The following is a 25423-nucleotide window of genomic DNA, read 5'->3' as shown; positions in this document are numbered from 1 at the left end:
CTCTCCCCTGCCTAAAAGCGGTCCCTAACCTGACAGGGCCTCTGCTTTGCAGCACCTCGGGCGCTTCTCCACCTCAGACCCCGATTAAAGTCCTTGCTATCCCAGAAGCCCCCTCCCCTTCTTGCAAGACCCCTACCTCTCCTTGAACGCTTGCCCTTCCTTTTGGAGAAGACCCCCGCCTACCTCCTTCCCCCTGCCCCAGCCCTCTGCAGCCCTCTGCCATGGCTTTCACCTCTACATGGCCAGCCTGTCCAGGTGGCAGGGACTGTTGGCTGAATGAACTTCAGGACAGCCCTTCATGAATCGATATCCTAAATTCCCCACCGCTTCCCTTATCTGTGCCTCCCCTGGATCCCCGGTTGTTGTGGGCCCTGGCAGCGCTAGGGAAGTCCTTTCATAAAACAACTCCCTGGAATCCTGAGGAATTTCTAGGAACCTGAGTGTGGGAGATGGGAAGGGTAGGAATCTCTTCTTGGCAAACACAGTTGGGCAGAATTGAGTGGGAGCAAGGAAATGGAATCTGTATCAAGTGATCAAGGGATAGTGGGAAAGGCCAGACTCAGAAACAGCAGCGGCCTGGAGCTAACTCCTTAGGGATGGGAATGAGGCAAGCATGTGTCCTCCTGCCCAAAGGCCCACAGCCAGCACTCTGCTTGGCATCTCTGGGGCTGGAGGATCTCGGCTCATGGGCAAGCATGGTGTGAGCCCCTGTGGACCAACACAAGGGCAGGGGGAGCCCCTGAAGCTCCCCTCCAGGCAGGCCTTTGAAGGTCCAAGTCATGGGGCAGGGATGGGGCAGCGCTCCAGCAGCAGACGTTCTTCCCGAGGAGGCCTCAACAGTACAGTGGAGGGTGGTCCTGGATGTCCTGGGGTTGGGGCCCTGGGGGCTGAGCAGAAGCACCTGCTGTGTGGAGTGAACAGGAGCCTGGGAAGAACCACTGCAGAAGGCTGACAGAGGCTTCCAGCAGCAAAGGCCTTCTTCCAGACCAACCCCTATACATAGCCTGGCCCACTCTCCACAAGAAGCCCCCAACTGAAGTCCTCAGGACCCACTGCTGGCCTTGGAGAATATCAGTAGAGGAGATCCGAGGTGTCTGTGACAAAGTCTCCAACGATGATCTTCTCCCAAAGCCGCAGCTGGTCCACAAAGGCCCGGTTTGGAGACATGTTGCCTTTGCACTTCTTGACGTAGTTCCAGGACCTCTGTGAACACAGGAAGAGGGTAGATATCAAGACCGGTCCTGGCCCTTCCTACTGCGGTCAGGGCCAGTGCAGGAGGGCAGACAGACACAGCAGCAGTCTGGGGCTAACTCCTTAGGGCCAGGAGTCCTGGCTCTGCACCTGCTTTTGAATGTGGGCACAGAAATGATTCCTTCTTCAGAGGCCTCCTGTTTCCACAGCTGAGGCAACAGCTGTGAACCCGTGAACCTCCCCTCAACAAAGAAGTATGAATTAATGGAAAGGGAAAGAGATTGTGGTCAAGTTCTCCGCAGAAGGAAAAACTAAAGATTACTGCCTTTAGGTGTCCATCCTGAGGCACAGGGAGGGTTATTACATGGAGGAGGTAACCAGCTGGTCTCCATCTGGACCAAGGACAGAGGAAAAAGGAAAAGCCAAAACTGGTGTCAGGGGGCACAGCTGTGCAGAAGTAAGGTTTAGTTAGGTCTTAGAAATCCCCCCTTCTTCCCCACCTCCCCACACACACGTCCTTCCAACCCACAAAGTGTCTGCTACAACTTTCGCAGCACTTCCGGCAGGCAGAAAGAACAGATGCTCCCCAAGAGCATGGCCCCTGGCCACTCTTTTAACTCTGTACTGAAGTCACTCCAGAGCTTCACCCTTCAGCCAAAGATTAGACGGGCCCATACGACAAACAATGATACGCGTCCTCAACTGTGTATACCAGACTAAAAGGGCACACCAGTCCAGGGGCAAAGAGGAGAAGGCAGGAGGGGACAGAAAAGCTGGATGAATGGAAATGGGGAACCCAAGGTTGAGAAGGGGAGGGCGTTGACACGTCACGGGGTTGGCAACCAATGTCACAAAACAATATGTGTATTATTGTTTAGTGAGAAACTAATTTGCTCTGTAAATTTTTATCTAAAGCATAATTTAAAAAAACGAACAAACAGAAACCTCCAGCCTCATTTATTTGCCTGGGACATGCCCCAGGTCACACTTGGTAAGGAGCAGCACCCACCCGGCCATGGCCCATCCTTCAGATGGCCAGGCCAGCACTGTCTCTGCCATGTCAGTGCCTTGTTCAAAGTCCAGACTCTCGAGCAGTGGCGTCTGAATCCCAGCTCCACCACTTACAGCTGTGGGGCCTCTGGAGCGTTCCATGGCCTCTATTCCTCCCCTAACATGGGGACAATAATAGTACCTAATGTTGCAGGGCTATTGAATGTTTTTATTACACCTGAAGTAGTAGGTGTAGCACTCCCAACTCTGGCTATTACAGTGCCTCAGGAATTTGTTTCTCTGAAGACCTCTCAGGGTGAAAGTAACCCCCCAGGCAGTTTAAAGGCACTGAAACTGATTTCTCCTGGGCTTGAGGGCTCTGATCCCATATAGTCGTGGAAGCAAGATTTTTAACTTTCCGCACCAAAGCTTTGAAAGCCCAGGTCAGGGGTAATGAGAGGCTCTGGGTGCTAGCCACTTCTTGGTTCCAGCTTCTCCCCAGCTCACTCCTTGACCCCCACCCTCCCAGAGGTGGGCGAGGGACAGGAAGGAGACAACTCCAAGAGCTGGCCTTGTGCCTCAAGAGCGCTGGGGCCACAAGCCCTGAAAGCTGTGTGTTGGGCTGGTGAGTGGCACACAGCCTTCCTTGCCAGACCTTTAGGCTCTGATCACCACAGCTAAGCCGATGACAGCCAGCAGAGCACGGCTGTCCCCAGGGCACTGAGGGAGCCAAAATCAACAGACGGGAAGTGAGGAACATCTGCCTGGGGCCCAGGAGCACCATAGCTGAGCCAGGTCAGCGGGCTCCGTGACCCTGGATACTGCGTGGCGGCAGGGAAAGCTAACCCTGCTACAGGACTTGCTCAGTCCAGAAAGGACCCAACATGACAACAGCACAGCCCCCCTGCCCCACAGCTCCGTGGTAACACAGCAGTGCCCAGCAACAGGACTTTTCTTCAGTAAAGCGGGGAGACTGCTGCCCCGGGAAGGGAACACCATGCTGCTCCTGAGAGAACTGCCTAGGCCCCAGGCACCCAAGCTCCTGGCCACCCAGAGTGCAAAGCGCTGTCAATCTCCCTGCAGAGGCGCTGGGGCCTGTCTGTCCCCATCTCTGTAACAGCTGCGCCCTTGCAGAACCCAGAGGAGCCACGTGGGAGGAGCCTTCTCACTCTGCTCTTTGTTAGCCGACTCTGGCAAGTGACCTCTGCCCTGGATATGGCCACAGACGAGACTGCAATTGGCTTGGAAGGTTTAGGACAGTGGCCACTGTCCACATCTAGTGGGTGACCATCACTAAACGTCAGAGGAGGGAGCATGCTGAAGGCCTCTGTGCCCAACTCTCCCTGTGAGAAATGAGGAACCCAAGGACCACAGCAGGAAAAGCTCCAGGGGGCTCAAGCTGTGGAGCTCTCAGGTCCCTGCCAGGGGGTAAGCTCTGCCTCTACCCAAGCTGGAGAAGAGGCCTTCTGCCAGCTCCCACCTTCTCTGCATACCAGCCAAGGCCCCGAAGAGGCCTTTCCCAGGACAACCGATTCTGGGGGAGGTGACTGGGGAGGCATCTCTACAGGAGCAACAGCACAGCCTTCCACCCAAGATGCATCAGCAACGTCACCCCCACGCACCAGTGGGCGCCACAACAGCCCTCAAGCAGGCAGTGACGCCAGAGTGAGGCTCCAGAAAGTTCACCTTGGATGGGGTGTGAGGACAGGGCCTTGGGCCTCACATCCTCTGACTCCTCGTTCTCTGAGTTTCCATCCAAGACTCTTTCTAGCAACTTCACTCCAGAGAGCATGCTGGGTTGACATCCAAAACCACTGCCCAACGGTATCCCTCCCACTCAATCAAAACACACCTCTGGGCAAATGTTTTTCTCAGTCCTACCCAAGCCCAAGACTCCCCACTCCCCGAGCACTGCAGTGGGAGTCAGGAGCCCAGAGTTCCCACTGAGTTTGCTGTGATGGCTCCCGACCTCCCTGCCCTCGCTGGGCTCCTCATGGGTAAAAGAAGATGGTTGGAGTAGTGCCTACTGAGAGCCCTTCTGCACTTAAATCCTGGGACCCCAAGCTGCATCCAGGTGCTGCCTCCCTTGCTGAGTGCTAGACAAATACAGTAGACAGACTAATGCCTGGGCCTGCCTTGTGTGCCCAGCTCCTGGATAATGGGGCAGGGTCAGAGCCCAGGCCTCGAGGCTTTGGGGGTGGTATTCTGGGCAAAGCCCTAGACCTGGAGCTGCCCTCCTGACCCCTGCCCTGACCACCCAACAATAGGACCCCACGGCACTGCCACTGCCTTGTTCCTCCCAGGTCCAGCTCTGAGCCCACCTCCTGGGTGGCCATGGGCCAAGCCTGGACTGAGATATTTGTACCTTCAAGGTCTGCCCGTGCCGGTGCATGAGGTAGGCGATGATGGCCACACAGCTGCGGCTGATGCCCAATTTGGAAAACACCAGGATGACAGAGTCAAGCTCGAAGTGAATGTCTGCAAGAGGAGGAAGGGTGGGTGGGTCATGCATGGCCCCTTCACTATGAGCCAGGTTTGCTGTAAGACAACTGGCCTCAGTGGGCCCATGAGAGAGTGAGTCCAGAACTTGCACATGTCCTGGGCAAGTCACGTGACTCTCCAGGCCACTGCTTCATCATCCAACAAATAAGGGTCCTCATATCTAGCTGGAAGTTCAAGAGAATCACGTCTGGGCATTCAGGCCTATCACGCAAAGTCCTCTTCTTTGGCTCTCCAGGCTTTAACCCAGGAAGCTCTGCTACCACTTGGCCTTCCAGAGAGGGATGAGTGGATTTTCCCCCAAGGGCACCTGGATGCTTACAGAGGCAGTGTAGCATACAGTGAAAAGCCATGGTCTCTGAAGCCACATGGCCTGGGTATAAATCCTAGCTCTGCCACTCACTGGTTGTGGGACCTGGGCAAATTACTCTAAGCCACAGTTTTCTCATCTGGAAAATGGGATAACAATAGATCTACCTCATAGGGTTTTTGCTCTATGCTCAGAACCGTGCCTGGCATAGAAATGTTAGCTATAATCACACTTGACAGTGCCCCCAAGGCTATAAGGCTCACCCAGTAAGCCTTATAAGCTGGCATCCTCAGGCTGGTCTGAAACCCCCAAGAACAGAAGGTAACATACCAAGCCAAAGTTACAGACTGTCAGGGTTGAAGGACTCAGATGACTAGGGCCACCTATCCCATCCTATGAGTAAGGAAACTGAGGCACAAAGCTTCACAATGAGGTCTGCTGAAGAAGGGACCTCTTTGTGCCATGTGGCTCTGCCACCCCATGGTGGGACACGTGGCAAGTCTCAGTCTCTGGTCCTAGGAAAGGTTCAACCAGTTATGTGATAGTTGACACCTACTGGGCAAATAAAGCCCAATCAAACACTGGACATTTGGACCAAAACGCTATTCTCCAGCCCTCCTGCAGCGCCTTAGGCTGGAGATGTGTTGGTGCCAGGCAGGCAGTCATGGGTGGGGCCTCTGAACTGATTCCCCCTCACTTTCTCCAGGGACCTTGCTTTCCGAGGGCAGACCTGTACCCTGGGAATGACTCAAAAATTCACCCTCGATGAGCTAAGCTACTGGTGGACACCACTCGTACATGGTGAGAGGGCAGAAGGGAGCCGGGTACACACATTTAGAATCCTGAATTCAGAGCTGGAGGGGCTTTGGAGTCTTCCTTTGACTGCTCACCCCCACCTCACTGACAGACATGAGAGCAGGGATGCAGTGTGATTCACCTTGAGGTCCCCAAAGCCCAGTGCAGAGCAGGCCTCCATGAACGTGTGTACCCATCAGGTTGTGTCAGCACCCTCACTTCACATCGGCCAAACAGGAACCATTAGATGGTCCAGCCAGGACCAGAACCCAGGGCTCTGGATCCACAGTTTGGTGTTCTTGTTTGATTCCACTGCCCTGAGGCAAACACCATGGCTGCCCATATTGCTGAAGGCTCCTGAGAGGCTGGGCTTGGCCTGGGGTCCACACCTGTCCAGCCACACCTGAGCTCTGGGAGACCTATCAGAAATAGGCAGTGGAGGAGGTACCACAGACCTTCCACCCCCAGGCCCAGGTCAGTTGCTACCCGGTTAGAGAATGCTCCTTACCGATGAAGTGACAGAGATGGCGTAAAAACGGAGAAATTTTGGCTTCCAGCGAATCTTCCACCTGGATGTGAAGAAGCCTGTCAGGGTCACCTATGAAACTAAAAAGAAGAAAAGCACAGGGCGTCGGACAGACTGACACAGCCCCATCTTGGCACCCCTCAACCAAACCAACGGACCAGAGGGGGAGGACAATGGACTAGCACCAGGGAGATGTTGGCAAGTAACTGAACCTGTCTCAGAAAAAAGCCCCGACCTCATAGGAGTGCTGTGTGGATCAAGTAAAGCACTCAGCAATCTGCTTGGCACACAGTGTGTGCTCAATCAATGTGCCATTATACTAACAAAACATGGTACTTCCCTAGAGTAAGATGCAGATAATAAAATGAGGAAGGAAAAGGATATTTAACAATGTTGAAGACCGAGCATGCTATGTTACCCAGAGATGGCAAGATAAGAGGGTAGGAGAACGCTGTTTTAGCTGGGGAGGTCAAGCAATGCTCTCTTGAGGGGGTGACCTTTGAGCAAAAGCCTAAAGGAAGTGAGGAAACATCATGCAAGTGTTCGAGGCAAACGGAAAGCAAGTATTGAGGGCAATGTGTTTAGCATATTTGAAGAACAAGGAGATCAAAGTGGCTGAAGCTTTATGAACAAGGAAAGGAGAGGTGGGAGACGAGGAGCAAAGCATGGTTAATGAGAAGACGCATGCGAAGAGCTTGGCCCAACGCCTACCATGCACTGAAGACTATGGTCTCCTAGTGACATTCAGCAGTATGCAGACCTCTGTGGCATGCAGCAAGCTGCAGTAGATTTAGAAACAAAAACCGATCGGTTCAGTCCCTGCTTGAACACTTGTGACAAATACAGGCACAATTCACCATCCATCCATCCATCCATTCACCCATCCATCCATCCTTCCCTTGGACATTCAATGCCTATTACGTGCCAGACCTTGGACTGGGCCCTAGTGGACATGAGATGAATCAAGCCAAGTCCCTCCCAGCTTGAAGGAGCTCCCAATCTGATTGGGGAGGCAGACACATAAACAGAGGTTGAAGGATACAAGGCCAATATATAAAAAATCAATTGTATGTCTATATACTAGCAACAAACAACTGGAAATGGAAATTTTGTAAAAACCATTTATAATAGCAAGAAAATAGGCCTCCTCTTAGGGGTAATGGAAATGTTCTCAAACTGTGGTGATGGTTGCACGACTCTGTAAATATGCTTTTTAAAACCATTGAATTGTACACTTTAAATGGCTGAATTGTATGAAATGTGAACGATATCTCAAGATACCACTACACGCCCATCTGAATGGCTAAAGTTTAAAATCATAATAAAAAAAACCCAGTGCCGTTGAGTCGATTCCGACTCATAACATAATACAAACCATATAAAGAGCTGGTGAGAATGTGAAATAGCCCAACCCCTTTGGAACAGCAGTTTCTTTAAAACTGAAACGTACACCTACCATATGACCAGTGAGGCGCTGGAGCCAGCTTGTCCTGGCTCACAAGAGCCAATTGTTAAATGGCCAAAAAAATGGCACGCCCATTATTAAACCATTGGTAGCTTGAAATCAATTACAGAGGAAATATTTACACCAGGGAAATCAGCAAGTGATACAAATCAGGACTTTTATCCGAGAGTCGGTTTACTAGCACATCGTAAGACCCAGCCATTTCATTCCTAGGAATCTACCCGTAAGAAATAAAAGCACACGTTCACACAAAGACTCACACACAAATGTTCATCACAGCTTTAGTTGTAACAGCCCAAAACTGGAAAGAACCCAAATGTCCATCTACAGATTAATAGATAAACAAATCGTGGTCTATACATATACTCCACTATAAAAAGGGACACGGATACACGCCACCCATAAAAAATACCACTGCAGTTGAGTCGATTCCAACTCAGTGACCTTATAGGCCCGTATGCTGAGTGTAAGAAGTCATGCATAAAAGGGTACACACTGTACAATTCCATTTATATAAAGTTCTAGAAAAGGCAAACCAACCTATAGCAACAAAAAGTAGATCAGTGTTTGCCTGGAGACGGGTAGGAAGTAACATAAGGATACTTTGGGGGCAGATGGCTATGTTCATTTTCTCGACTGGGGTGATGGTTTTGTAGATGTGTATTATTTGTCAAAATTCACCAAATTGTACCCTTTAAATATGCACAATTTATTGTACACCAATTATATACTTCATTAAGGTGTAAAAAGGAGCCCTGGTCATGCAACAGTTAAGCAAGCGCTCGGCTGCTAACCAAAAAGGCTGTTTGTACCAACCTACCCAGCAGTGCCACAGCAGAAAGGCCTGGCAATCTGCTCCTATAGAGATTAAAGCCTAGAAAACCCTAGGGAGCAGTTCTACTCTGTCACGTGGGGCTGCTGTGAGTAGAAGTTGGCCTGAGAGAACCCAACAACAACAAACCTGTAAAAAAAAAAAAATTTTGTTGGATTAAAAAAAAAGAGATGAGGTGCGACATTGGGACAGGCTGGAAAGACGGGGAGAGAAAATGAATTTGTTTTTTGATTTTAGTTTATTTTTTTATGTTGCAAAAGAGTGGAATATAGAGGTAAAAACCGGGGGGGAGGTCAAGAGCCTGAGGTCAGCCAGTGCAAGAGATCTGCCGTCTCGTTTGCTTGTTTTTTTGTTGGTCTGGGTTAAATTTTTACCAAAGTAAAACATACATTCAGAAACATGCATTCATCTCATGTGAAGAATTCAATTTTTCAAAATCTTTTATTGTGGTAGAATAGATACAGCAAAACATTTGCCATTGCAATCGTTTTTAAGTTTACAACTCAGTGACATTAATCTCATTCGCCATGTTGTACAACCATCATCACCGTCCATTTCCAAAACTTCCATCATTGGGGATAATAGAAATTTAGCATCCCTGAAGCAGCAACTCCCCATTTCCACTCCTCTCAATCCTGAATACCACTGATAAAGTCTGCTCTCTATGCATTTGGCTGTTCTAGATATTTCAGGTACGTGGGATCATACAATACTTGTCCTTTTGTGTCTGACTTCTTTCACTCAACATAATGTAATAATGTCTTCAAGATTCATCCATCTTGTAGCACGTATCAGAACTTCATTTTTCTTTATAGCTGAATAATATTCCATTATATGGCTATACTGCATTTTGTTTATCTATTCATCCATTGGTGGACATCTGGGTTGTTTCCACCTTTTGGCTACTATGAATAGTGCTGCAATGAACGTTGGTGTATCATTTGCTTGTTTTTGTCGTTGTTGTTTATGCTTTTCATTATGAAATATGACACATGTACAGAATAAGTACATAAAACATTACAGTTTGACCGGTTAATATAAAGTGAACACCCATGTAACCATATAACATTGCCAGGCTCCAAAAGTTTGTCAACTACCCCTTACCACTGACAGTCCCCTCCCTTTCTCCACAGAAAAACACTATGTTGACCTTGGTGGTAATCACTTCTTCACTGTTATGGATTGAATTGTGTCCCTCAAAAAACGTGTGTCAACTTAGCTAATCCATGGTTCCCAGTACTGTGTGAACTGTCCAGCGTTTTGTCAATGTGTTGTAAATCCTACCTCTATGATGTTAATGAAGTGGGATCAGAAGCAGTTACGTTAATGAGGCAGGACTTAATCTACAAAATTAGGTTGTGTCTTAAATCAATCTGTTTTGAGATATAAAAGACAGAAGCAAGCAAAGACACATGGGGACCTCGTAACACAAAGAGACAAGAGCCAGGAGAATAGTGCATTCTTTTTTTTGGACCCAGGGTCCTTGTGCTCGAGAAGCTCCTAGGCCAGGGGAAGACTGATGACAAGAAGCTTTCCCTGAACCAACAGAGAGAGAGCACTTTCCCCTGGAGCTGGCACCCTGAATTCAGACTTCTAGCCTCCTAGGTTGTGAGAGAATAAATTTCTCTTTGTTAAAGCCATCTACTTGTGGTATTTCTGGTATAGCTGCACGAGATAACTTAAAACATTTGCCTTTCTTTATACGTAGTTTTCATCAACATGTGTAACTCCAAAGCTAGGGAATGTACTGTTTTTTTATCTGGGTTCTTCTACGCGATATTATATTAATATAAATATTAAGATGTGTCCATATTGTTTAACTTTGATTTATTCACTTTACTGCTGTATAGTATTTCAGTACATGAATATGCTAAATATTTATTTAACATCTTAATAAACTCTCAAACTGTTTCCCAAAATGACTGTATCATTTTACATTCCCACAGTATATACGAGTTCCAGTTGCTCCAATCCTTGCCAACACTTGGTATGGTCAGGCTTCTTAACTTTAGCCATACTACCTGTTGCCATAGAGTCAATTTCAACTCACGGCTACCCCAAATTGTTACAGAGTAGAACTGCTCCATAGGCTTTTCTTGGCCGTAATCTTTACAGAAGCAGATCGCCAGGCCTTTTGTGCTGCCACTTGGGTGGGTTAGAATCGCTACCCTTTAGGTGCTTAGTCCAACACAAACCATTTGTATCACCCAAGGATCTTCAGTCATTCTGGTGGGTGTGCAATGGTGTCTCATTGTAGTCTTAATCTGCATGATGATGCATGTTAACTAATGCATGTTGAGTATCATTTCATATACTTATTTGTCACCTGTATATCTTTTTTGGTAAAGTGTCTGCTCATCTTTTGCCCATTTTTAAAATGGGATTGGTTGTCTTATTGAGTTATAAGAGTTCTTTATATATTCTAGATACAAGTATTTTCTTAGATATAATGTCTCACAGATATTTTTCCTTGTCTGTGCCTTGCCTTTTCATTTTCTTAACTGTCTTTTGAATAGCAGCAGGTTTTAATGCTGATGAAGTACAACCTTTTTTTCTTTTAGAGTTCATACTTTTTGTGTCCCAATTTAAACAATCTTTGCCAAATCCAACTCACAGAGATTTTTTTTCCTTTGTTGTCTTCTAGACATTTTATAGTTTTAGCTTTTATACTTAGGTCTGTGAGTCATTTTTAAATTTTAGTTTCTAAGTGTTCATTGCTGGTATATAGAAATAAAATTGAATTTTATGTACTGACCTTATATCCTGTAACCTTGCTAAACTCACTTATTAGTTCTGGTAGATTTCTGTAAATTCCATTGGATTTTATATATAGCCCATCAGGCCATCTGCAAATAAAGGCAGTTTTACTTCTTCCTTTCCAATCTGTATGCCTTTTCTTTTCTCCTTGCCTTCCTACCACTGGCAGAACGCCCACCACAATGCTAAACAGAAGTGATGAGAACAGACATACCTGTCTTATTCTCATTCTAGGAGAGAAATATGCAGCATTTCACCATTAAGTATGTTGTTCATCAAAACCAAACCAAACCTGTTGCTGTCAAGTCGATTCCAACTAGTAGAGACCCTACACAACGCAGCAGAACTGCCCCACTGAATGTTTTTTTTTTTTTTTTTTTAAATCTTTACAGAAGCAGACTGCCACATCTTTCTCCTACGGAGCACCTGGTGGGTTTGAACCGCCAACCTTTTGGCTAGCAGCGGAGCGTTTACCATTAAATTCCTTAGTGCATTTCACCATTAAGTATGTTGTTAGCTGTACGTTTTTCATGGATGCCTTTTAGGACGTTCTCTTCTACATCTAGCTTGCTGACAGTTTTTTTAAAATCATGAATGGATGTTAGATTTTGTCAAATGCTTTTTCTGTATCTACTGAGAAGATAACTTAAGTTTTCTTTTTAAATATGTTAATATGGTGAATTACATTGATTTTTCTAATGTTAAACCAAGCAAGCATTCCTAGAATAAGTGTACATAGCCATGCTTTTTTAGTATTTAGCATTATTTAGTATTATCCTTTTTATATATTTTTGTTTTCAATTTGCTAAAATCATGTTAAGAATGTCTGGACCTATGTTTATGCGGATACCGTTCTGTAGTTTTCCTTTCTTGTGACGTGTTTGTCAGGTTTGGGTACCAGAATAATGCTGGCCTCATTCATTGAATTGGGAAAGTGTCCCTCCTCTTATTTTATGGAATAGTATGGTAAAATTGGTGTTATTTCTTCCTTAAATATTTGGCACAATTCACCAATGACGCCACATGAGGAAAAAGTTGGTTTTTTTTTAAATTTTATTGTGGTAAAATATATATAACATAAAACTTGCCACTTTAACCATTTTTAAGTGTGCAATTCAGTGACGTTAACTACATTCACAGTGTCGTACAACCATCACCATTATTTATTACGAAACTGTTCTTCACCTCAAACAGAAATTCTGTATCCATTGAGCAATAACTCTCCCTTCCCCTCTCTCTCCAGCCCGTGGTGACCTTTAATCTACTTTCTGTCTCTGTGAATTTGCCAATTCTGCACATTTCACCTAAGTGGAATCATGGAATGTTTGTCCTTTTCTGTCTGGCTTAGTTCACTTAGCATAATGTTTTCAAGGTTCATCCACGCTGTTCCAAGTATCCGACCTTCATTCCCTTTCATGGCTGAGTAATATTCCACTGCAGCCATAAAGTGCTATGGATTGAATTGTGTTTCCCAAAAATGTGTATCAACCTGGTGAAGCCATGATACCCAGTATTGTGTGCTTGTCTACCATTTTATGATCTGATGTGATTATCCTATGTGTTGTGAATCCTAACCACCACACATCTGTCAGTTTGTCATACTGTGGTGGCTTATGTGGTGCTATGATCCTGGAAGCTTTGCCACCAGTATTTCAGATACCAGCAGGGTTACCCATGGTGGACAAGTTTCAGTGGAGCTTCCAGGCTAAGACAGACTAGGAAGAAGGACCTGGAAGTCTACTTCTGAAAAAAACTGGCCAGTGAAAACTTTGTGAATAGCAGCAGAACACTGTCTGGTTATAGTGCTGGAAGATGAGCTCCTTCAGGTTAGAAGGCACTCAAAATATGACTGGGGAAAAGGTACCTTCACAAAGTAGAGTCAACCTTAATGATGTGGGTGGAGTCAAGCTTTTGGGACCTTCATTTGCTGATATGGCTTGACTCAAAATGAGAAGAAACAGCTGCAGATATCCATTAATAATCGGAACATGAAATGTATGAAGTATGGATCTAGGAAAATTGGAAGTCATCAAAAATGAAATGGAACACATAAAGATCAACATCCTAGGCATTCATGAGATGAAACAGACTGGTATTGGTCATTTTGAATCAGACAATCATATGGTCTACTATGCCAGGAATGACAAATTGAAAGGAAATGGCAACATATTCATAAACAAAAAGAACATTTCAAGATCTGTTCTGAAATACAATACTGTCAGCTATAGGATAATATCCATACACCTACAAGGAAGACCAGTTAATACGACTATTACACAAATTTACGCACCACCCACTAATGCCAAACATGAGAAAATTGAAGATTGTTCCCAACTTCTGCAGTCTGAAATTGATCAAACATGCAATCAATATACATTGATAATTACTGGTGATTGAAATGTGAAAGTTAGAAACAAAGAAGAAGGATCAGTAGCTGAAAAATATGGTCTTGGTGACAGAAATGATGCCAGAGATCACACGACAGGATTTTGCAAAACCAATGATTTATTCATTGCAAATACCTTTTCTCAACAACATAAATAGTGACTATACACGTGGACCTCACCAGATGGAAAACACAGGTATGAAATTGACTATACCTGTGGAAAGAGACTGTGGAAAAGCTCAGTATCATCAGTCAGAACAAGGGCAGGGACTGGCTGTGGAACAGACCATCAATTGCTCACATGCAAGTTCAAGCTGAAGCTGAAGAAAATTAAAACAAGTCCACAAGAGCCGAAGTACAACCTTGAGTATATCTCACCTAAATTTAGAGACCATCTCAAGAATAGATTTACTCATTGAACACTAATGACTGAAGAACAGATGAGTAAAGGAATGACACTAAGGACATCAAACATGAAAAAAGCAAGAGATGAAGAAAAAGACGGGAAAGAAAGAAAAGACCAAAATGGATGTCCCCGGAGAGACTCTGAAACTTCCTCTTGAATGCACAGTAGCTAAAGTGAATGGAAGAAATTATGAAGTAAAAGAGCAGAAAAGAAGATTTCAAAGGGCAGCTCGAGAAGACAAAATATTATAATGAAATATGCAAAGACCTGGAGTTACAAAACCAAAAGGGAAAAACACACTCTGCATTTTCAAGCTGAAAGAACTGAAAAAAAAAAAATTCAAACCTCGAGTTGCAATACTGAAGGACTCTAAGGGCAAAATACTGAACACCGCAGGAAGACTCAAAAGAAGATGGAAGGAATACACTGAAACACTGTACCAAAAAGAATTGGTTGACATTCAACTGTTTCAAGAACCAATGGTATTTAAGGAAGAAGTCCAAGCTGCACTGAAGGCATTGGCAAAAAACACGTCTCCAGGAATTGACAGAATACCAACTGAGATGTTTCAACAAATGGATGCAATGATGGAGGCACTCACTAGTCTATGTTCAGAAATACGGAAGACAGCTTACTGGTCAACTGGCTGGAGGAGATCTGTATTTGTACCCATTCCAAAGACAGGTGATGCAACAGAAAGTGGAAATTATTAAACAATATCATTAAGACCACATGCAAGTAAAACTTTACTGAAGATCATTCAAAAATGGCTGCAGCAATACACTGACAGGAAACTGCCGGAAATTCAAGCCAAATTCAGAAGAGGACGTGGAATGAGGGGTATCACTGGTGATGACAGATGGATCTTGGCTGAAAGCAGAGAATGCCAGAAAGATGTTTACCTGTGTTTTATTGACTATGGAAAGGCATTTGACTGTGTCGATCCTAACAAATTATGGATAACATACCAAAGAATGGAAATTTCAGAACACCTAATTGTGCTCATGAGGAGCCTGTATATTGATCAAGAGGCAGTCATTCAAACAGAACAAGGAGATACTGGGTGGTTTAAAATCAGGAAAGGTGTGTGTCAGGGTTCTATTCTTTCACCATACTTATTCAACCTGTATGCTGAGCAAATAATCTGAAAAGCTGGACTATATGAAGAAGAAAGTGGCATCAAGATTGGAGGAAGACTCATTAACAACCTGTGATATGCAGATGACACAACCCTGCTTGCTGAAAGCAAAGAGGACTTGGAGCACTTACTGATGAAGATCAAAGACGCCAGCCTTCATTATGGATTACGCCTCAACATAAAGAAAACAAAAATCCTCACAACTGGACTGATAAGCACCATTATGATAAATGGAGAAAAGACTGAAATAGTCAACAACTTCACTTTACTTGGATACACAATCAAGGCCCAGGGAAGCAGCCATCAAGAAATGAAACAACGCATTGCATTGGGCGAATCTGCTGCAAAAGGCCTCTTTAAAGTGTTGAAAAGCAAAGATGTCCCTTTGAGGACTAAGGTACGCCTGGCCCAAGCCCTGGTATTTTCAATTGCCTCATATGCATGCAAAAGATGGACACTGAATAAGGAAGACCAAAGAAGAATTGATGCCTTTGAATTATGGTGTTGGCAAAGAATATTGAGTATACCATGGACTCCCAGGAGAACAAACAAATCTGTCTTGGAAGAAGTACAGCCAGAGTGCTCCTTGGAAGCAAGCAGTCTTGGGTACTTTGGACATGTTATCAGGAGGGACCAGTACCCAGAAAAGGACATCATGCTTGGTAAGGTAGAGGGTCAGCAAAAAAGAGGAAGATCTTCAACAAGATGGAGTGACTCAGTGGCTGCAAAAATGGACTCATACATAGCAACCATTGTGAGGATGGTGCAGGACCAGGCAGCGTTTTGTTCTGTTGTCCATAGGGTCACTATGAGTTGGAACCTACTCAACGGCACCTAACAACAATAGTAAGAGCCTAGATTGCCTTGAAGAGACTGTTGGTAGAATTACTGGACATCGAAGGCAATTCTGGTGAGGGGTCAGAAGGAAGTGAGGAGAACAACAGAGAAAGTCTCTATCGTCTTAGAGAACACATACGGCTCCAGCAAGAGAATGTTGCTAGAAATATGGACATTAAATGTGCTCCTGGTGAGGTGTTACAAGAAAATGATGAACATGTGACTGGACAACGGAGAAGGGTGATGCTTTTTATGCAGTGGGAAGGAACTTGTCTGAATTATGTTCAAATGTCTGGCAGAAAGTAGAACTTGTAACTGATGAACTTGGGTATCCGTCTGAGGAGATTTCTAAGCAAGATCTTAAAAGGGTCATGTGGTTTCTCCTTGCCACTTACATTAAAATGTGAGAGGAAAGAGATGGGCTTAAAAATGAACTCTGCAAAATGAAAACCGAACTTAAAGATGTGGAAAATTCTGTTGTACAAACTAAAGACACATGTCCTAGAATGTTCACCAAGGACATGGCTATACAGCGTTTTGTTAAAGAGATTAAGCCTGTGACTAATAGATCTAACCAACCACCACAGCAGAAAACCTATCAGCTTAGACTGAAGGGGACAGAGAAAGAACAAAAGGAAAGAATTCTGTCTGCCTCTTGGAATTCTACAGGCAGGAAACAGGCCAAAGTAGCTACATCTGTTGTCCTCCAAGAAAAGAAAAGGACCATCCCTGGGGCAGCTCAGAGATCAGCAGAACTGCTGGAAGGAACACAGGAAGCAGGGCCTTCTTGGTTTCAAAGGGTGGGGCCATAGTTTCCTGGATCTCAAAGAGTGCGGCTGCAACCTCCTAAGTTTCAAGGAGTCAGATGTTCACCAACTCGGTTTCGGAGTGTGGGGCTGCCATTAAGGTGTGCCAGGCATATGGGGCTACCACCCAATGCTGAGGGGGTGGGGCTGCCATGTCCAAGGGGCAGAAGAACAGGGCCCGCTGGGGCCAAGGGGGTTGGGTTGCCACTCAGATGGACTAGGAGAATGGGGAGCAGAGTTGCCATTCCAGTGGGCCTAGAAGGCAGAGTTAAAGCCCAGGGTCGAGGGGCCTCCACCCTGAATCCAGAGAACCTGGTCAACACTCAGAATCTGGAAATTGGGTCATTGCCCAGATGGTCCCAAAGAGCAGAGGATTATTTTCAAGACTTGAGAGCTAATGTGAATTTTTATGCTGGTTTTAGACTTACTTGATGCCCATTATTCCTTCTTTCCCCTCCAATTTCTCTCATTTGTAATGGAAATGTCTACCTTGTGCCTGTTCTACCATTGCACTTTGGAAGCAGATACCTTATAGATTGCACAGATAGAGATGAAGAGGAATTTTGCCCCAGGATGGAATATGCCTCCAGTCTCACCCATATTGGATTTAGATGATTCTGAAGATGAGATTTTGGAGTTGGAGTGGATTGAAGACTTTGGGGATGATGTGATGGGGTGAATGTGTTTTGCATGTAGCAAGGACAAAATTTAGGGGGACCAAAGGGTAGAATATTATGGATTAAATTGTGCCTCCAAAAATATAGGTTATAAATCCTAGCCTCTATGCCTGTGGTTATAATCCCGTTTAGGAATGGGTTTTGTTATGTTAATAAGACAGGATTTGTGTAGGGTGTGTCTTAAGTCAATCTATTTTGAGACATAAAAGAGGTTAAACAAGCAAGGGAGAGAAGCAGAGATGGGGGCAGACAGATGCCACACCACATGATGATCACCATGGAGACAAAAATTAGAAGTTGAAGAGACAAGGACCTTCCTCCAGAGCAGACAGAGAGAAGAACCCTTCCCCTAGAGCTAGCACCCTGAATTCGGACTTACTAGCCTTCTAAACTGTGAGAAAACTAATTTCTGTTTGTTAAAGACACCCACTTGTCATACTTCTGTTATAGCCAAACAAAAACCCAAACTCGTTGCCATCAACTTGATTCTGACTCACAGCAACCCTATACTACAGAGTAGAGCCGCCCTATAGAGTTTCCAAGGAGCGCCTGGTGGATTTGAACTGCCAGACCTTTTGGTTAGCAGCTGCAGCACTTAACCACTGCACCACCAGGGTTTCCTCTGTTACAGCAGCACTAGATAACTAAGACATTAGCTTTATCTGGAGCTTCTAGGGGACAGATTTATGGTGCTGGGCCTTCAGTGACCCTAACTGACCACAGCTGGGAAGTCAAAGTCTGACAAGCAAGGCTGTGCAAGTTTTCCCGCTTCTGAACCATGATGAGTGTGAGTGTATGTGTGTGTCTCCCTGGTACCAGGACAAATCTTAGGCATAGGGAGGCATTTCTTGGAGCCCCTGAGACAGGCAAAACAAAGAAAAAAGAAAGCGTTACTGCTGGTCAGACTTAAAGGGCAAGTATGGGGTCTCACTGGGAGGCAGAGGAGGCCAGGTCAGGCCAGGAAACAGACTGCAGACCAGGAATAGATGAAGATACGCGCTGGCCGTATTCCAGTATGTGCTGACTTCTAAGAGCGCTTTTAACTCTAAGCTTCCATAATTTTATCACTAGGAATTTGTACAAATAACACAGATATAATCTGAATATAATAATCTAGAAAAATTCCATAGTATCTCCTTTACTTACAATGGGCCTATCTCCATGGAGACGTTGACATGTGCTTTGATTTTCAAATCCTTCTGAATTTTAGGGTCACAGGCTTGGCTGAAATTGCCCAGGTAGATTCTGCCTGGCATTATTTCAACAGGGTATGGCTGAAACGCATCTAGTTCCTGAGGCAGGGAAGGAGAAAGGCTGCTGTCAGTACATTCACCAGGGAAGAGCTTATGTCTCCTGAAATGTGGCTCAGCAAACACGTTTACAGAGACAATCCCACGGTGATTTAGACTGAGATGTGTGCTTCCAATGAGACTGGCCAATAATAACTTGCACAAGGAGGTACAGGGCTGATAGTAACAGGATTGAACCGCAGCATCAGGGTACAGAGTGCTGTGTCTCAGCCCTGACGTTCCACTCTCCTCCATAGCACCTATTTGCACCCAGTCAGGTATGCAAAGACTGGCACCAAGTAGCCAGTGGCCCAGAACCATGTACACCCAGGGAGCATACAGTTGGGGGCGGGGTGGGGAGGGATAGCCCTTTTCTCACACTTGGAGGCCACCATAGCTTAAACACTTTTTTTTTAAACCAATGAAACTGTTCACACAGACCCCGTCTGCCATTAGAAAATGAGTTCTGATGATGGGATTGAATGTGAAAAGAGGGGGGAGAACAGGACACCCACTTAAATCGAAGCTTACAGAATTTTAGGTCCGAAATTATTGTAATTACTTAATTTCTTTGAAAAACAAAGAAACGAAGAGGACTATTTCTACTTTTCCCAAAGAACAGTAGAAATAAGGGACCAGTGAAATAAGCAACACTGGACCCTCCCAATGCTGGGTGGAAAAGGGTCCAGAGGACCGAGTACCTGTGGGAAAGAGTACGTACGGTCACCTTGTCCCAGAAACTCAGTGCGCCTTAAGCAATGAAAGGTGCTAAGAAATCCTGCAGTAAAGAAGTCTGTTAGCTTTGAACACCTGATATTTTCCAAGATGATGTGACTGCAGACCATTTTTCTCCATCAATACCCCGTGGGAAGTACTTTGAGAAACGCTGACCTGTGTCGTTTCAAAGGTTAAATCCAGTTCCCAAAATCCTCTGGCTCCAAGTCTGACTCAGTAATAACATTGTAAATACCTCAGGCTACTTCACTGTCCACTTCGGTCCTTCAGAGCCTTCTGGGCTCAGCACCCCACCCCCCACATACACACAAACACGCAGTGAACCTGCTGTCAGCCCATATTCTTGCCAAGCTGTCAGCCTCGAAAGCACTCAAAGGCTCCAAGAGCAGACAGCCATGCTAAGGCCAGTCCTCCTCAAGTTTACAGAGACACACAACACCCCTCAATGCAGGCAAGCCTACTGCTGGCAGATCCAGCCCCAAGCTTACTGCAGAGCTCAGGCTGAGCCCACCCAGGATGGTTCCAGAGAGCCCAGGGACCCGGCCACGAGGCCACACAGCTTGCTGGTCGCCCAGTGAACTTCCCCTAATTCCACTAAGAAAATCTCACTAAAACCCCATACAAATCTGTCCACTCTCTTCCTGCTGCCTTCAAACCAGCTTCCTTTTCTGTGTGGGGGGTGGGGGGAGGGGGAGGGGGAGGGGGAGAGGCGACAGGGTGTGGCATGGATAAAAACATGATCTACAGTAAAGAGCAAGATGACATGGTTTTGACCATCACATCTTGACAAGTGTAAAAGAAATAAAATTTAAAAGCCTGCTGTCAAGTTGTTCCTGACTCATGGTAACCCCATGCATGCAAGTCAGAGTGGAACTGTGTTCCACAGGGCTTTCAGTGGTTAATTTTTTTTCGGAAGTAGATTACCAGACCTTTCTTCCGAGCCACCTCTGGGTGGACTAGAACCTCCAACCTCTCAGTTAGCAGCTAGCAGCTGAATGTGTTAACCCTTTGCATCACCCAGGGACACTGTAAGAGAAACAAGCATTTCAAATTAACATGTCCAAACTGTGTCCATCATCTTCCCTGCAAACCACCTCCTCCTCCCGTGCTCCCCACCTCGATGAACTACGCCACTGCCACCCACACCTAAACCAGGGTGTTATTCTAGACTCCTTCCCCCGCCCATGTCCAATCAATGCCACTTCCTATATATCTCTTAACTCCATCTGACTCAGTAATAACATCATACATACCTCATGGGTTCACAAAGACCCTGTGTGCCATTAGAAGATGAATTCTGAAGAAGGGATTGAATGTACAGGGAGGTGGGAGAACAGGACACCTGTCCCTCTCTCTCAGTCCCTTCTCAACTGCCCCTAGTTCAAGGCCTCCTCCCCTCCTGTTTGGGAAACAGCAGGGTCCTCCTGGCTGGTCTCCCTGATTCCAGTCTGCCCCACTGATCTGTCATCAGAGTCCGTCTTTCTAACATGCAACCTGACCAGCCACCCTCGGATTAGAACCACCCAGTGGCTCTCCACCATCTATCTTTAGCAGCGGTCTCACTGGGAAGTATTTACCTTAATTTTTTTTTTTAATAATTGTACTTTAGATAAAGGTTTATAGAACAAAGTAGTTTCTCATTAAACAATACACATATTGTTTTACAACACTGGTTAACAACCCCATAACATGTCAACACTCCCTTCTCAACCTTGGGGTCCGTCAATTTTTTTTTTTTTTTTAAATCACAGAACCCCTTGGTTCAAAGTGAAATCTTATTCAAAGGATGCCATTATGCAAAAGAGCAGAAGTTACGGCTGCTCTGCCTAAAGTAGAGGGGGTAAACTTAGGGCCCAGATGCTGGCACTCCACAGGGAGCTCCTTAGGCAGCAGTAGGGACACCTCTGCTATACAATATATCAGAACTCATAACAGGCAAGGAGCGGGGCTTTCATTCTCACACCTTAACTGGTGGCAAAGGTTCCCAAAGCAGGAAGAGACAAATATGAGGTACCTACATTCTAAAGACAGCTACAAACAACTAGGGCGAGAACTCACCCCCGTCCCCCAGCTCTGACAGTTACCATCAGCCATGACCCTGAGCTCCTTCTTTCCAATCTACATAAAAAGACTGAGGGCAAGGGTAAGGGGAGCCATAGATAAACCATACATTTTAAATACGCACGGTTCATTGTACGTCAATTAGACCTTACTAAAGCTTTAAATGGAGAGACAGGGTAAGTCATCAACAGTGTAACATCTGCAGAGAAGAAATCACCCCTCCCTACACTGCAAAGCCAGTGAGCTTGCTCCTAGAGAACCCTCGTAGCCGGGAGGGTGCTCAGCAGGATGGGGAGGCTGGCTGTGCACTTGGTAAGCTGGTGAATCGCAGTGCTATTATCTGAGTGGATGGAAGGAAGAAGTCCTTTGGAGAGCCTGGCATGTATACTCTGGGTTTGGGGGCATGTATACTCTGGGTTTGGGGGCATGTACGACGCCAGACACTCCTACTTGCCTTTCACCTGATACTGGCTGAAGCAGCTGAGCTAGCAGGGCCAGGAGGGGCTGAGTGAGGTAGGCCTAGGCCTCTGTACCCACCACCACACTCCCCTGTGGTCATTCCCAGAATTCCAGGGAAGGAGTGTGGGCAGTGGGGGAGCAGGAGGCATGGGGACCAAATGGATGGGGGAAGCTGGGCAGGGGTTGGAAGGAATCACAATAACAGACAGGGCCAGGGGAAAGCTGAACAGGGCCCCCAGAAATCCCAACAGCAGAGGCCACTAGCAGCACACAGAGCGAGACTGGGCCTGCGTGAGAACAGGAGACCCTCCCCACCAGGACAGCAGCCCGTGCTCAGCACACTGCCTTGCCTGGGGCATCCAGATGACCTTCTGAGTCCTGAAGAAATGATACCTGGCCGAGAAGAGCTCATAGCCGCCTCTCAGGATGGAGACGGGGCGGTGGGTGAGGTGGGTCAGGACTCTGCCACACTCAATGGCAGCTCCAAGCACTGGTCCTAAGAATGGAGACCAAAGAGATAAATGTCCCCTGGGTGCTCACCATCTGTCTAAAGCTGGGCATGGGCAGCCCCCTTATTCTGAAAAACAATTTCTTTAGGAAGCGGAAGCAAATATATACAGGGATGAGTGTTACCATTAAAATTTAAAAAGCAACTTAGCACCAAGTTAATCTTTCTTTTTTTTTAGTGTAAACTCTTTTGGTCTGTTAGATACTATATATATATGAATACGTATATGTATACCAAAAAACTAAAAAAAAAAACTCAGTGCTGTCAATTCCATCACACACTATATTTATTTGTATTTATATATATATTTTTTATATATAATCAGTTCTATTGAGATAAATTTCACATACCATACAATTCACCCATTTAAAGTGTATAATTCAGTATTTTTCAGTATATTCGCAGATATACAACCATCACCACTAATTTCAGAACATTTCCATCACCTCAAAAAAGAAACTCCCAGTCGCTTCCCACTCCCTTCTCCCCTCTCCCCTGACCCATTAAAAAAAAAAAAAAAACCAAATCAGTTGCCATCTGGTGGATTCTGACTCATAGCGACTTCCACCCACAGGCAACCATTAATCTACTTTGTCTCTGTGGACTTGCCAATTCTGGACATTTCCTATCAATGGAATCATGTAATATGTGGTCCTTGTACCTGGCTTTCACTTAGCATAATATCTTCACGGTTCATCCATGTTATAGCATGTATCAGGACCGTGTTCCTTTTTATGGCTGAGTAGTACTCTATAGTATGGGTATACCACTTGTTCTTTATCCATTCATTCATCAGTTGATAGACATTTCGGTTATTTCTCCCTTTTGGCTATTACGAACATGCTGCTGTAAACGTTGGTGTACACGTTTCTACCTGGGCGTAAGTTTTCAATTCTCTTGAGGGTGTGCCTAGGAGGGAAATTGCTCGGTTACATAGTAACTCTGTGGTTAATCTTTTGGGGAACTACCAGACTGTTTTCCAAAGTGGCTGCACCATTTCACATTCCCACCAGCCATGTATGAGGGTTTCAATTTTTCTGCATCCCTGCCAACACTTTCTACTCTCTGTCTTTTGACTACAGCCATCCTAGCGGATCTCAGGAGTCCTCAGGCAGCGCAAAAGGTTAACGTGCCTGGCTGCCAACTGAAAGGCTGGTGATTCGAACCCACCCAGGGACGCCTCAGAAGGAGAGGCCTAGCACCCTACTTCAAAAAATCAGCCACTGAAAACCCTGTGAAGCATAGTTCTACTCTGATACACACGGGGTCACCATGAGTCAAAACTCAACTTGGTGGCAACTGGTACTGGCAGATGTGAAGTGGTACCTGATTGTGGTTTTGACATCAATTTAATCTTAAACACCTTAATTGATCACTACTGGGCTGCAGCAAATTAGATATATATGACAGGAAGTTTGCGTAATTAGGGCTAAACCAAGATATCCTGCGGGCAAGATCTGACCCAGTAAGAGAAATATTGTGTAGCAAACTCAGGAGAGCCAGCTAGAGGAAGACAGGGCCGGGCATAGACTCTGACTTTGACACTGAACCTTTGTTCTGAGAGAAAGCCAATTCCAGAAGAGGTTGCTCAGGACACAAGTGGCCTGGGACCTATCTAAAGAGACTGCATTTGAAGGAAGAGTTTCTAGAGTCTGCAGCCAGGCTGGAAGAGAGCCTGAAGCTGGCAAGGCAGGAGCTTGAGCTCAAGCCCATCCCAGAGGGCTGGTCACAAGCCAGAGTTCAGCCTGGGACTCACAGCACCTGTCTCTCTCTTGAGCAAGAGTCTGGATAACGACTGGTAGGTCACCGGGCCCAGGGGGAGTTGGGGAGGCAGTCCAGCTGCCTTTAAGCCAGACAGCTGCTCCCCTATCGATGTCACAGGACCCACTGGAGCTTTACTCACACTCAGGGATGAGGCGGTCAGTGCTGGAGGAAGGACAATTTCCAGGGGAAAATTAGAGATTCTGGTGGAAAGAGAAAAGCACATCTCCAGTGCCCAGGCTACCCTGACAAACAGATTCAAGCAAGGCCAGGCTCTTAGAACGGAATGAACCTCGACAATGGTAACCATCCACTGTCAGGAAGTCGAGGTTTTCCAACGGAAGAATGTAACAGGGTTGTTATTATTTTTGAAACATTAAGTTCATTAATTTTTATTCCTATTAATCCTGAATTCTTCATTGACATGAGGTTTCCCACACTTTGAATTGAGGTGCCCATTGATTCAGGGGGAAGTTGACACCACCCGGAACAAGGGGGTCACTGCTCAACTGGGAGCCTTCTTTAAGTTAAATTATTTTGGATCCTTAGCCAGACAATAGTCTTCAAAATCAGGCTTTGCTGAGTAAGAAAAAAGGAATTCCAGAATTCCCAAAGCTTTCCTCACAAATCAAGAGCCCAGTTTAGGGGTCAAGAGCCCAGCTCAGGGGTCTGTAATCTACATTGTTGTGAGGAAGGATGACTTCACATAAGGGAAATCTCTCTCTCATGCAAGAAGGGGAATGCCCTTTGTATGCTAAAAGGAATTTCGGAGACAGAGTCTCAGAGACCAAGACAAGTGAAGAGACCCTGCACTGACAACCCCCTAAATTTCAGCTTAAGTGGACACTGAGGAGGTGGAAATCCAACAGCTGAAGGGAAGCTGGAAACAGCTTGCACCCGTTTCAGGAGCTCTGAGCCCCCGGCAGAGATGGTGAAGTAGTTAGCCTAAACTGGAGACTGAAGGAAGACGCCGCATGGCACAGGGAATCAGCAAC

The 25423-nt window shown here is 45.8% G+C and overlaps 1 protein-coding gene across 1 annotated transcript in view; it reads right to left on the bottom strand.

Annotated features, from left to right (window-relative positions):
• Positions 1-190: 190 nt before the first annotated feature.
• The window catches only part of STYXL1 (serine/threonine/tyrosine interacting like 1), a 44457-nt gene continuing 19224 nt past the window's right edge, over positions 191-25423 (bottom strand). The window contains exons 5-9 of the mRNA XM_064295925.1: positions 22510-22655; positions 18762-18907; positions 6294-6391; positions 4547-4659; positions 191-1203 (exon numbers count right to left, since the gene is read on the bottom strand). Coding sequence (XP_064151995.1) covers positions 1072-1203; positions 4547-4659; positions 6294-6391; positions 18762-18907; positions 22510-22655 — 635 coding nt within the window. The 3' untranslated portion in view covers positions 191-1071. The remainder of the gene's footprint in view (positions 1204-4546; positions 4660-6293; positions 6392-18761; positions 18908-22509; positions 22656-25423) is intronic.

The sequence above is a fragment of the Loxodonta africana genome, chromosome 12 (genome assembly GCF_030014295.1).
Source record: "Loxodonta africana isolate mLoxAfr1 chromosome 12, mLoxAfr1.hap2, whole genome shotgun sequence".
Taxonomy (NCBI): Eukaryota; Metazoa; Chordata; class Mammalia; order Proboscidea; family Elephantidae; genus Loxodonta; species Loxodonta africana.
Note: the sequence above shows the minus strand (reverse complement) of the source record. Positions and strands in the feature narration are given on the sequence as shown.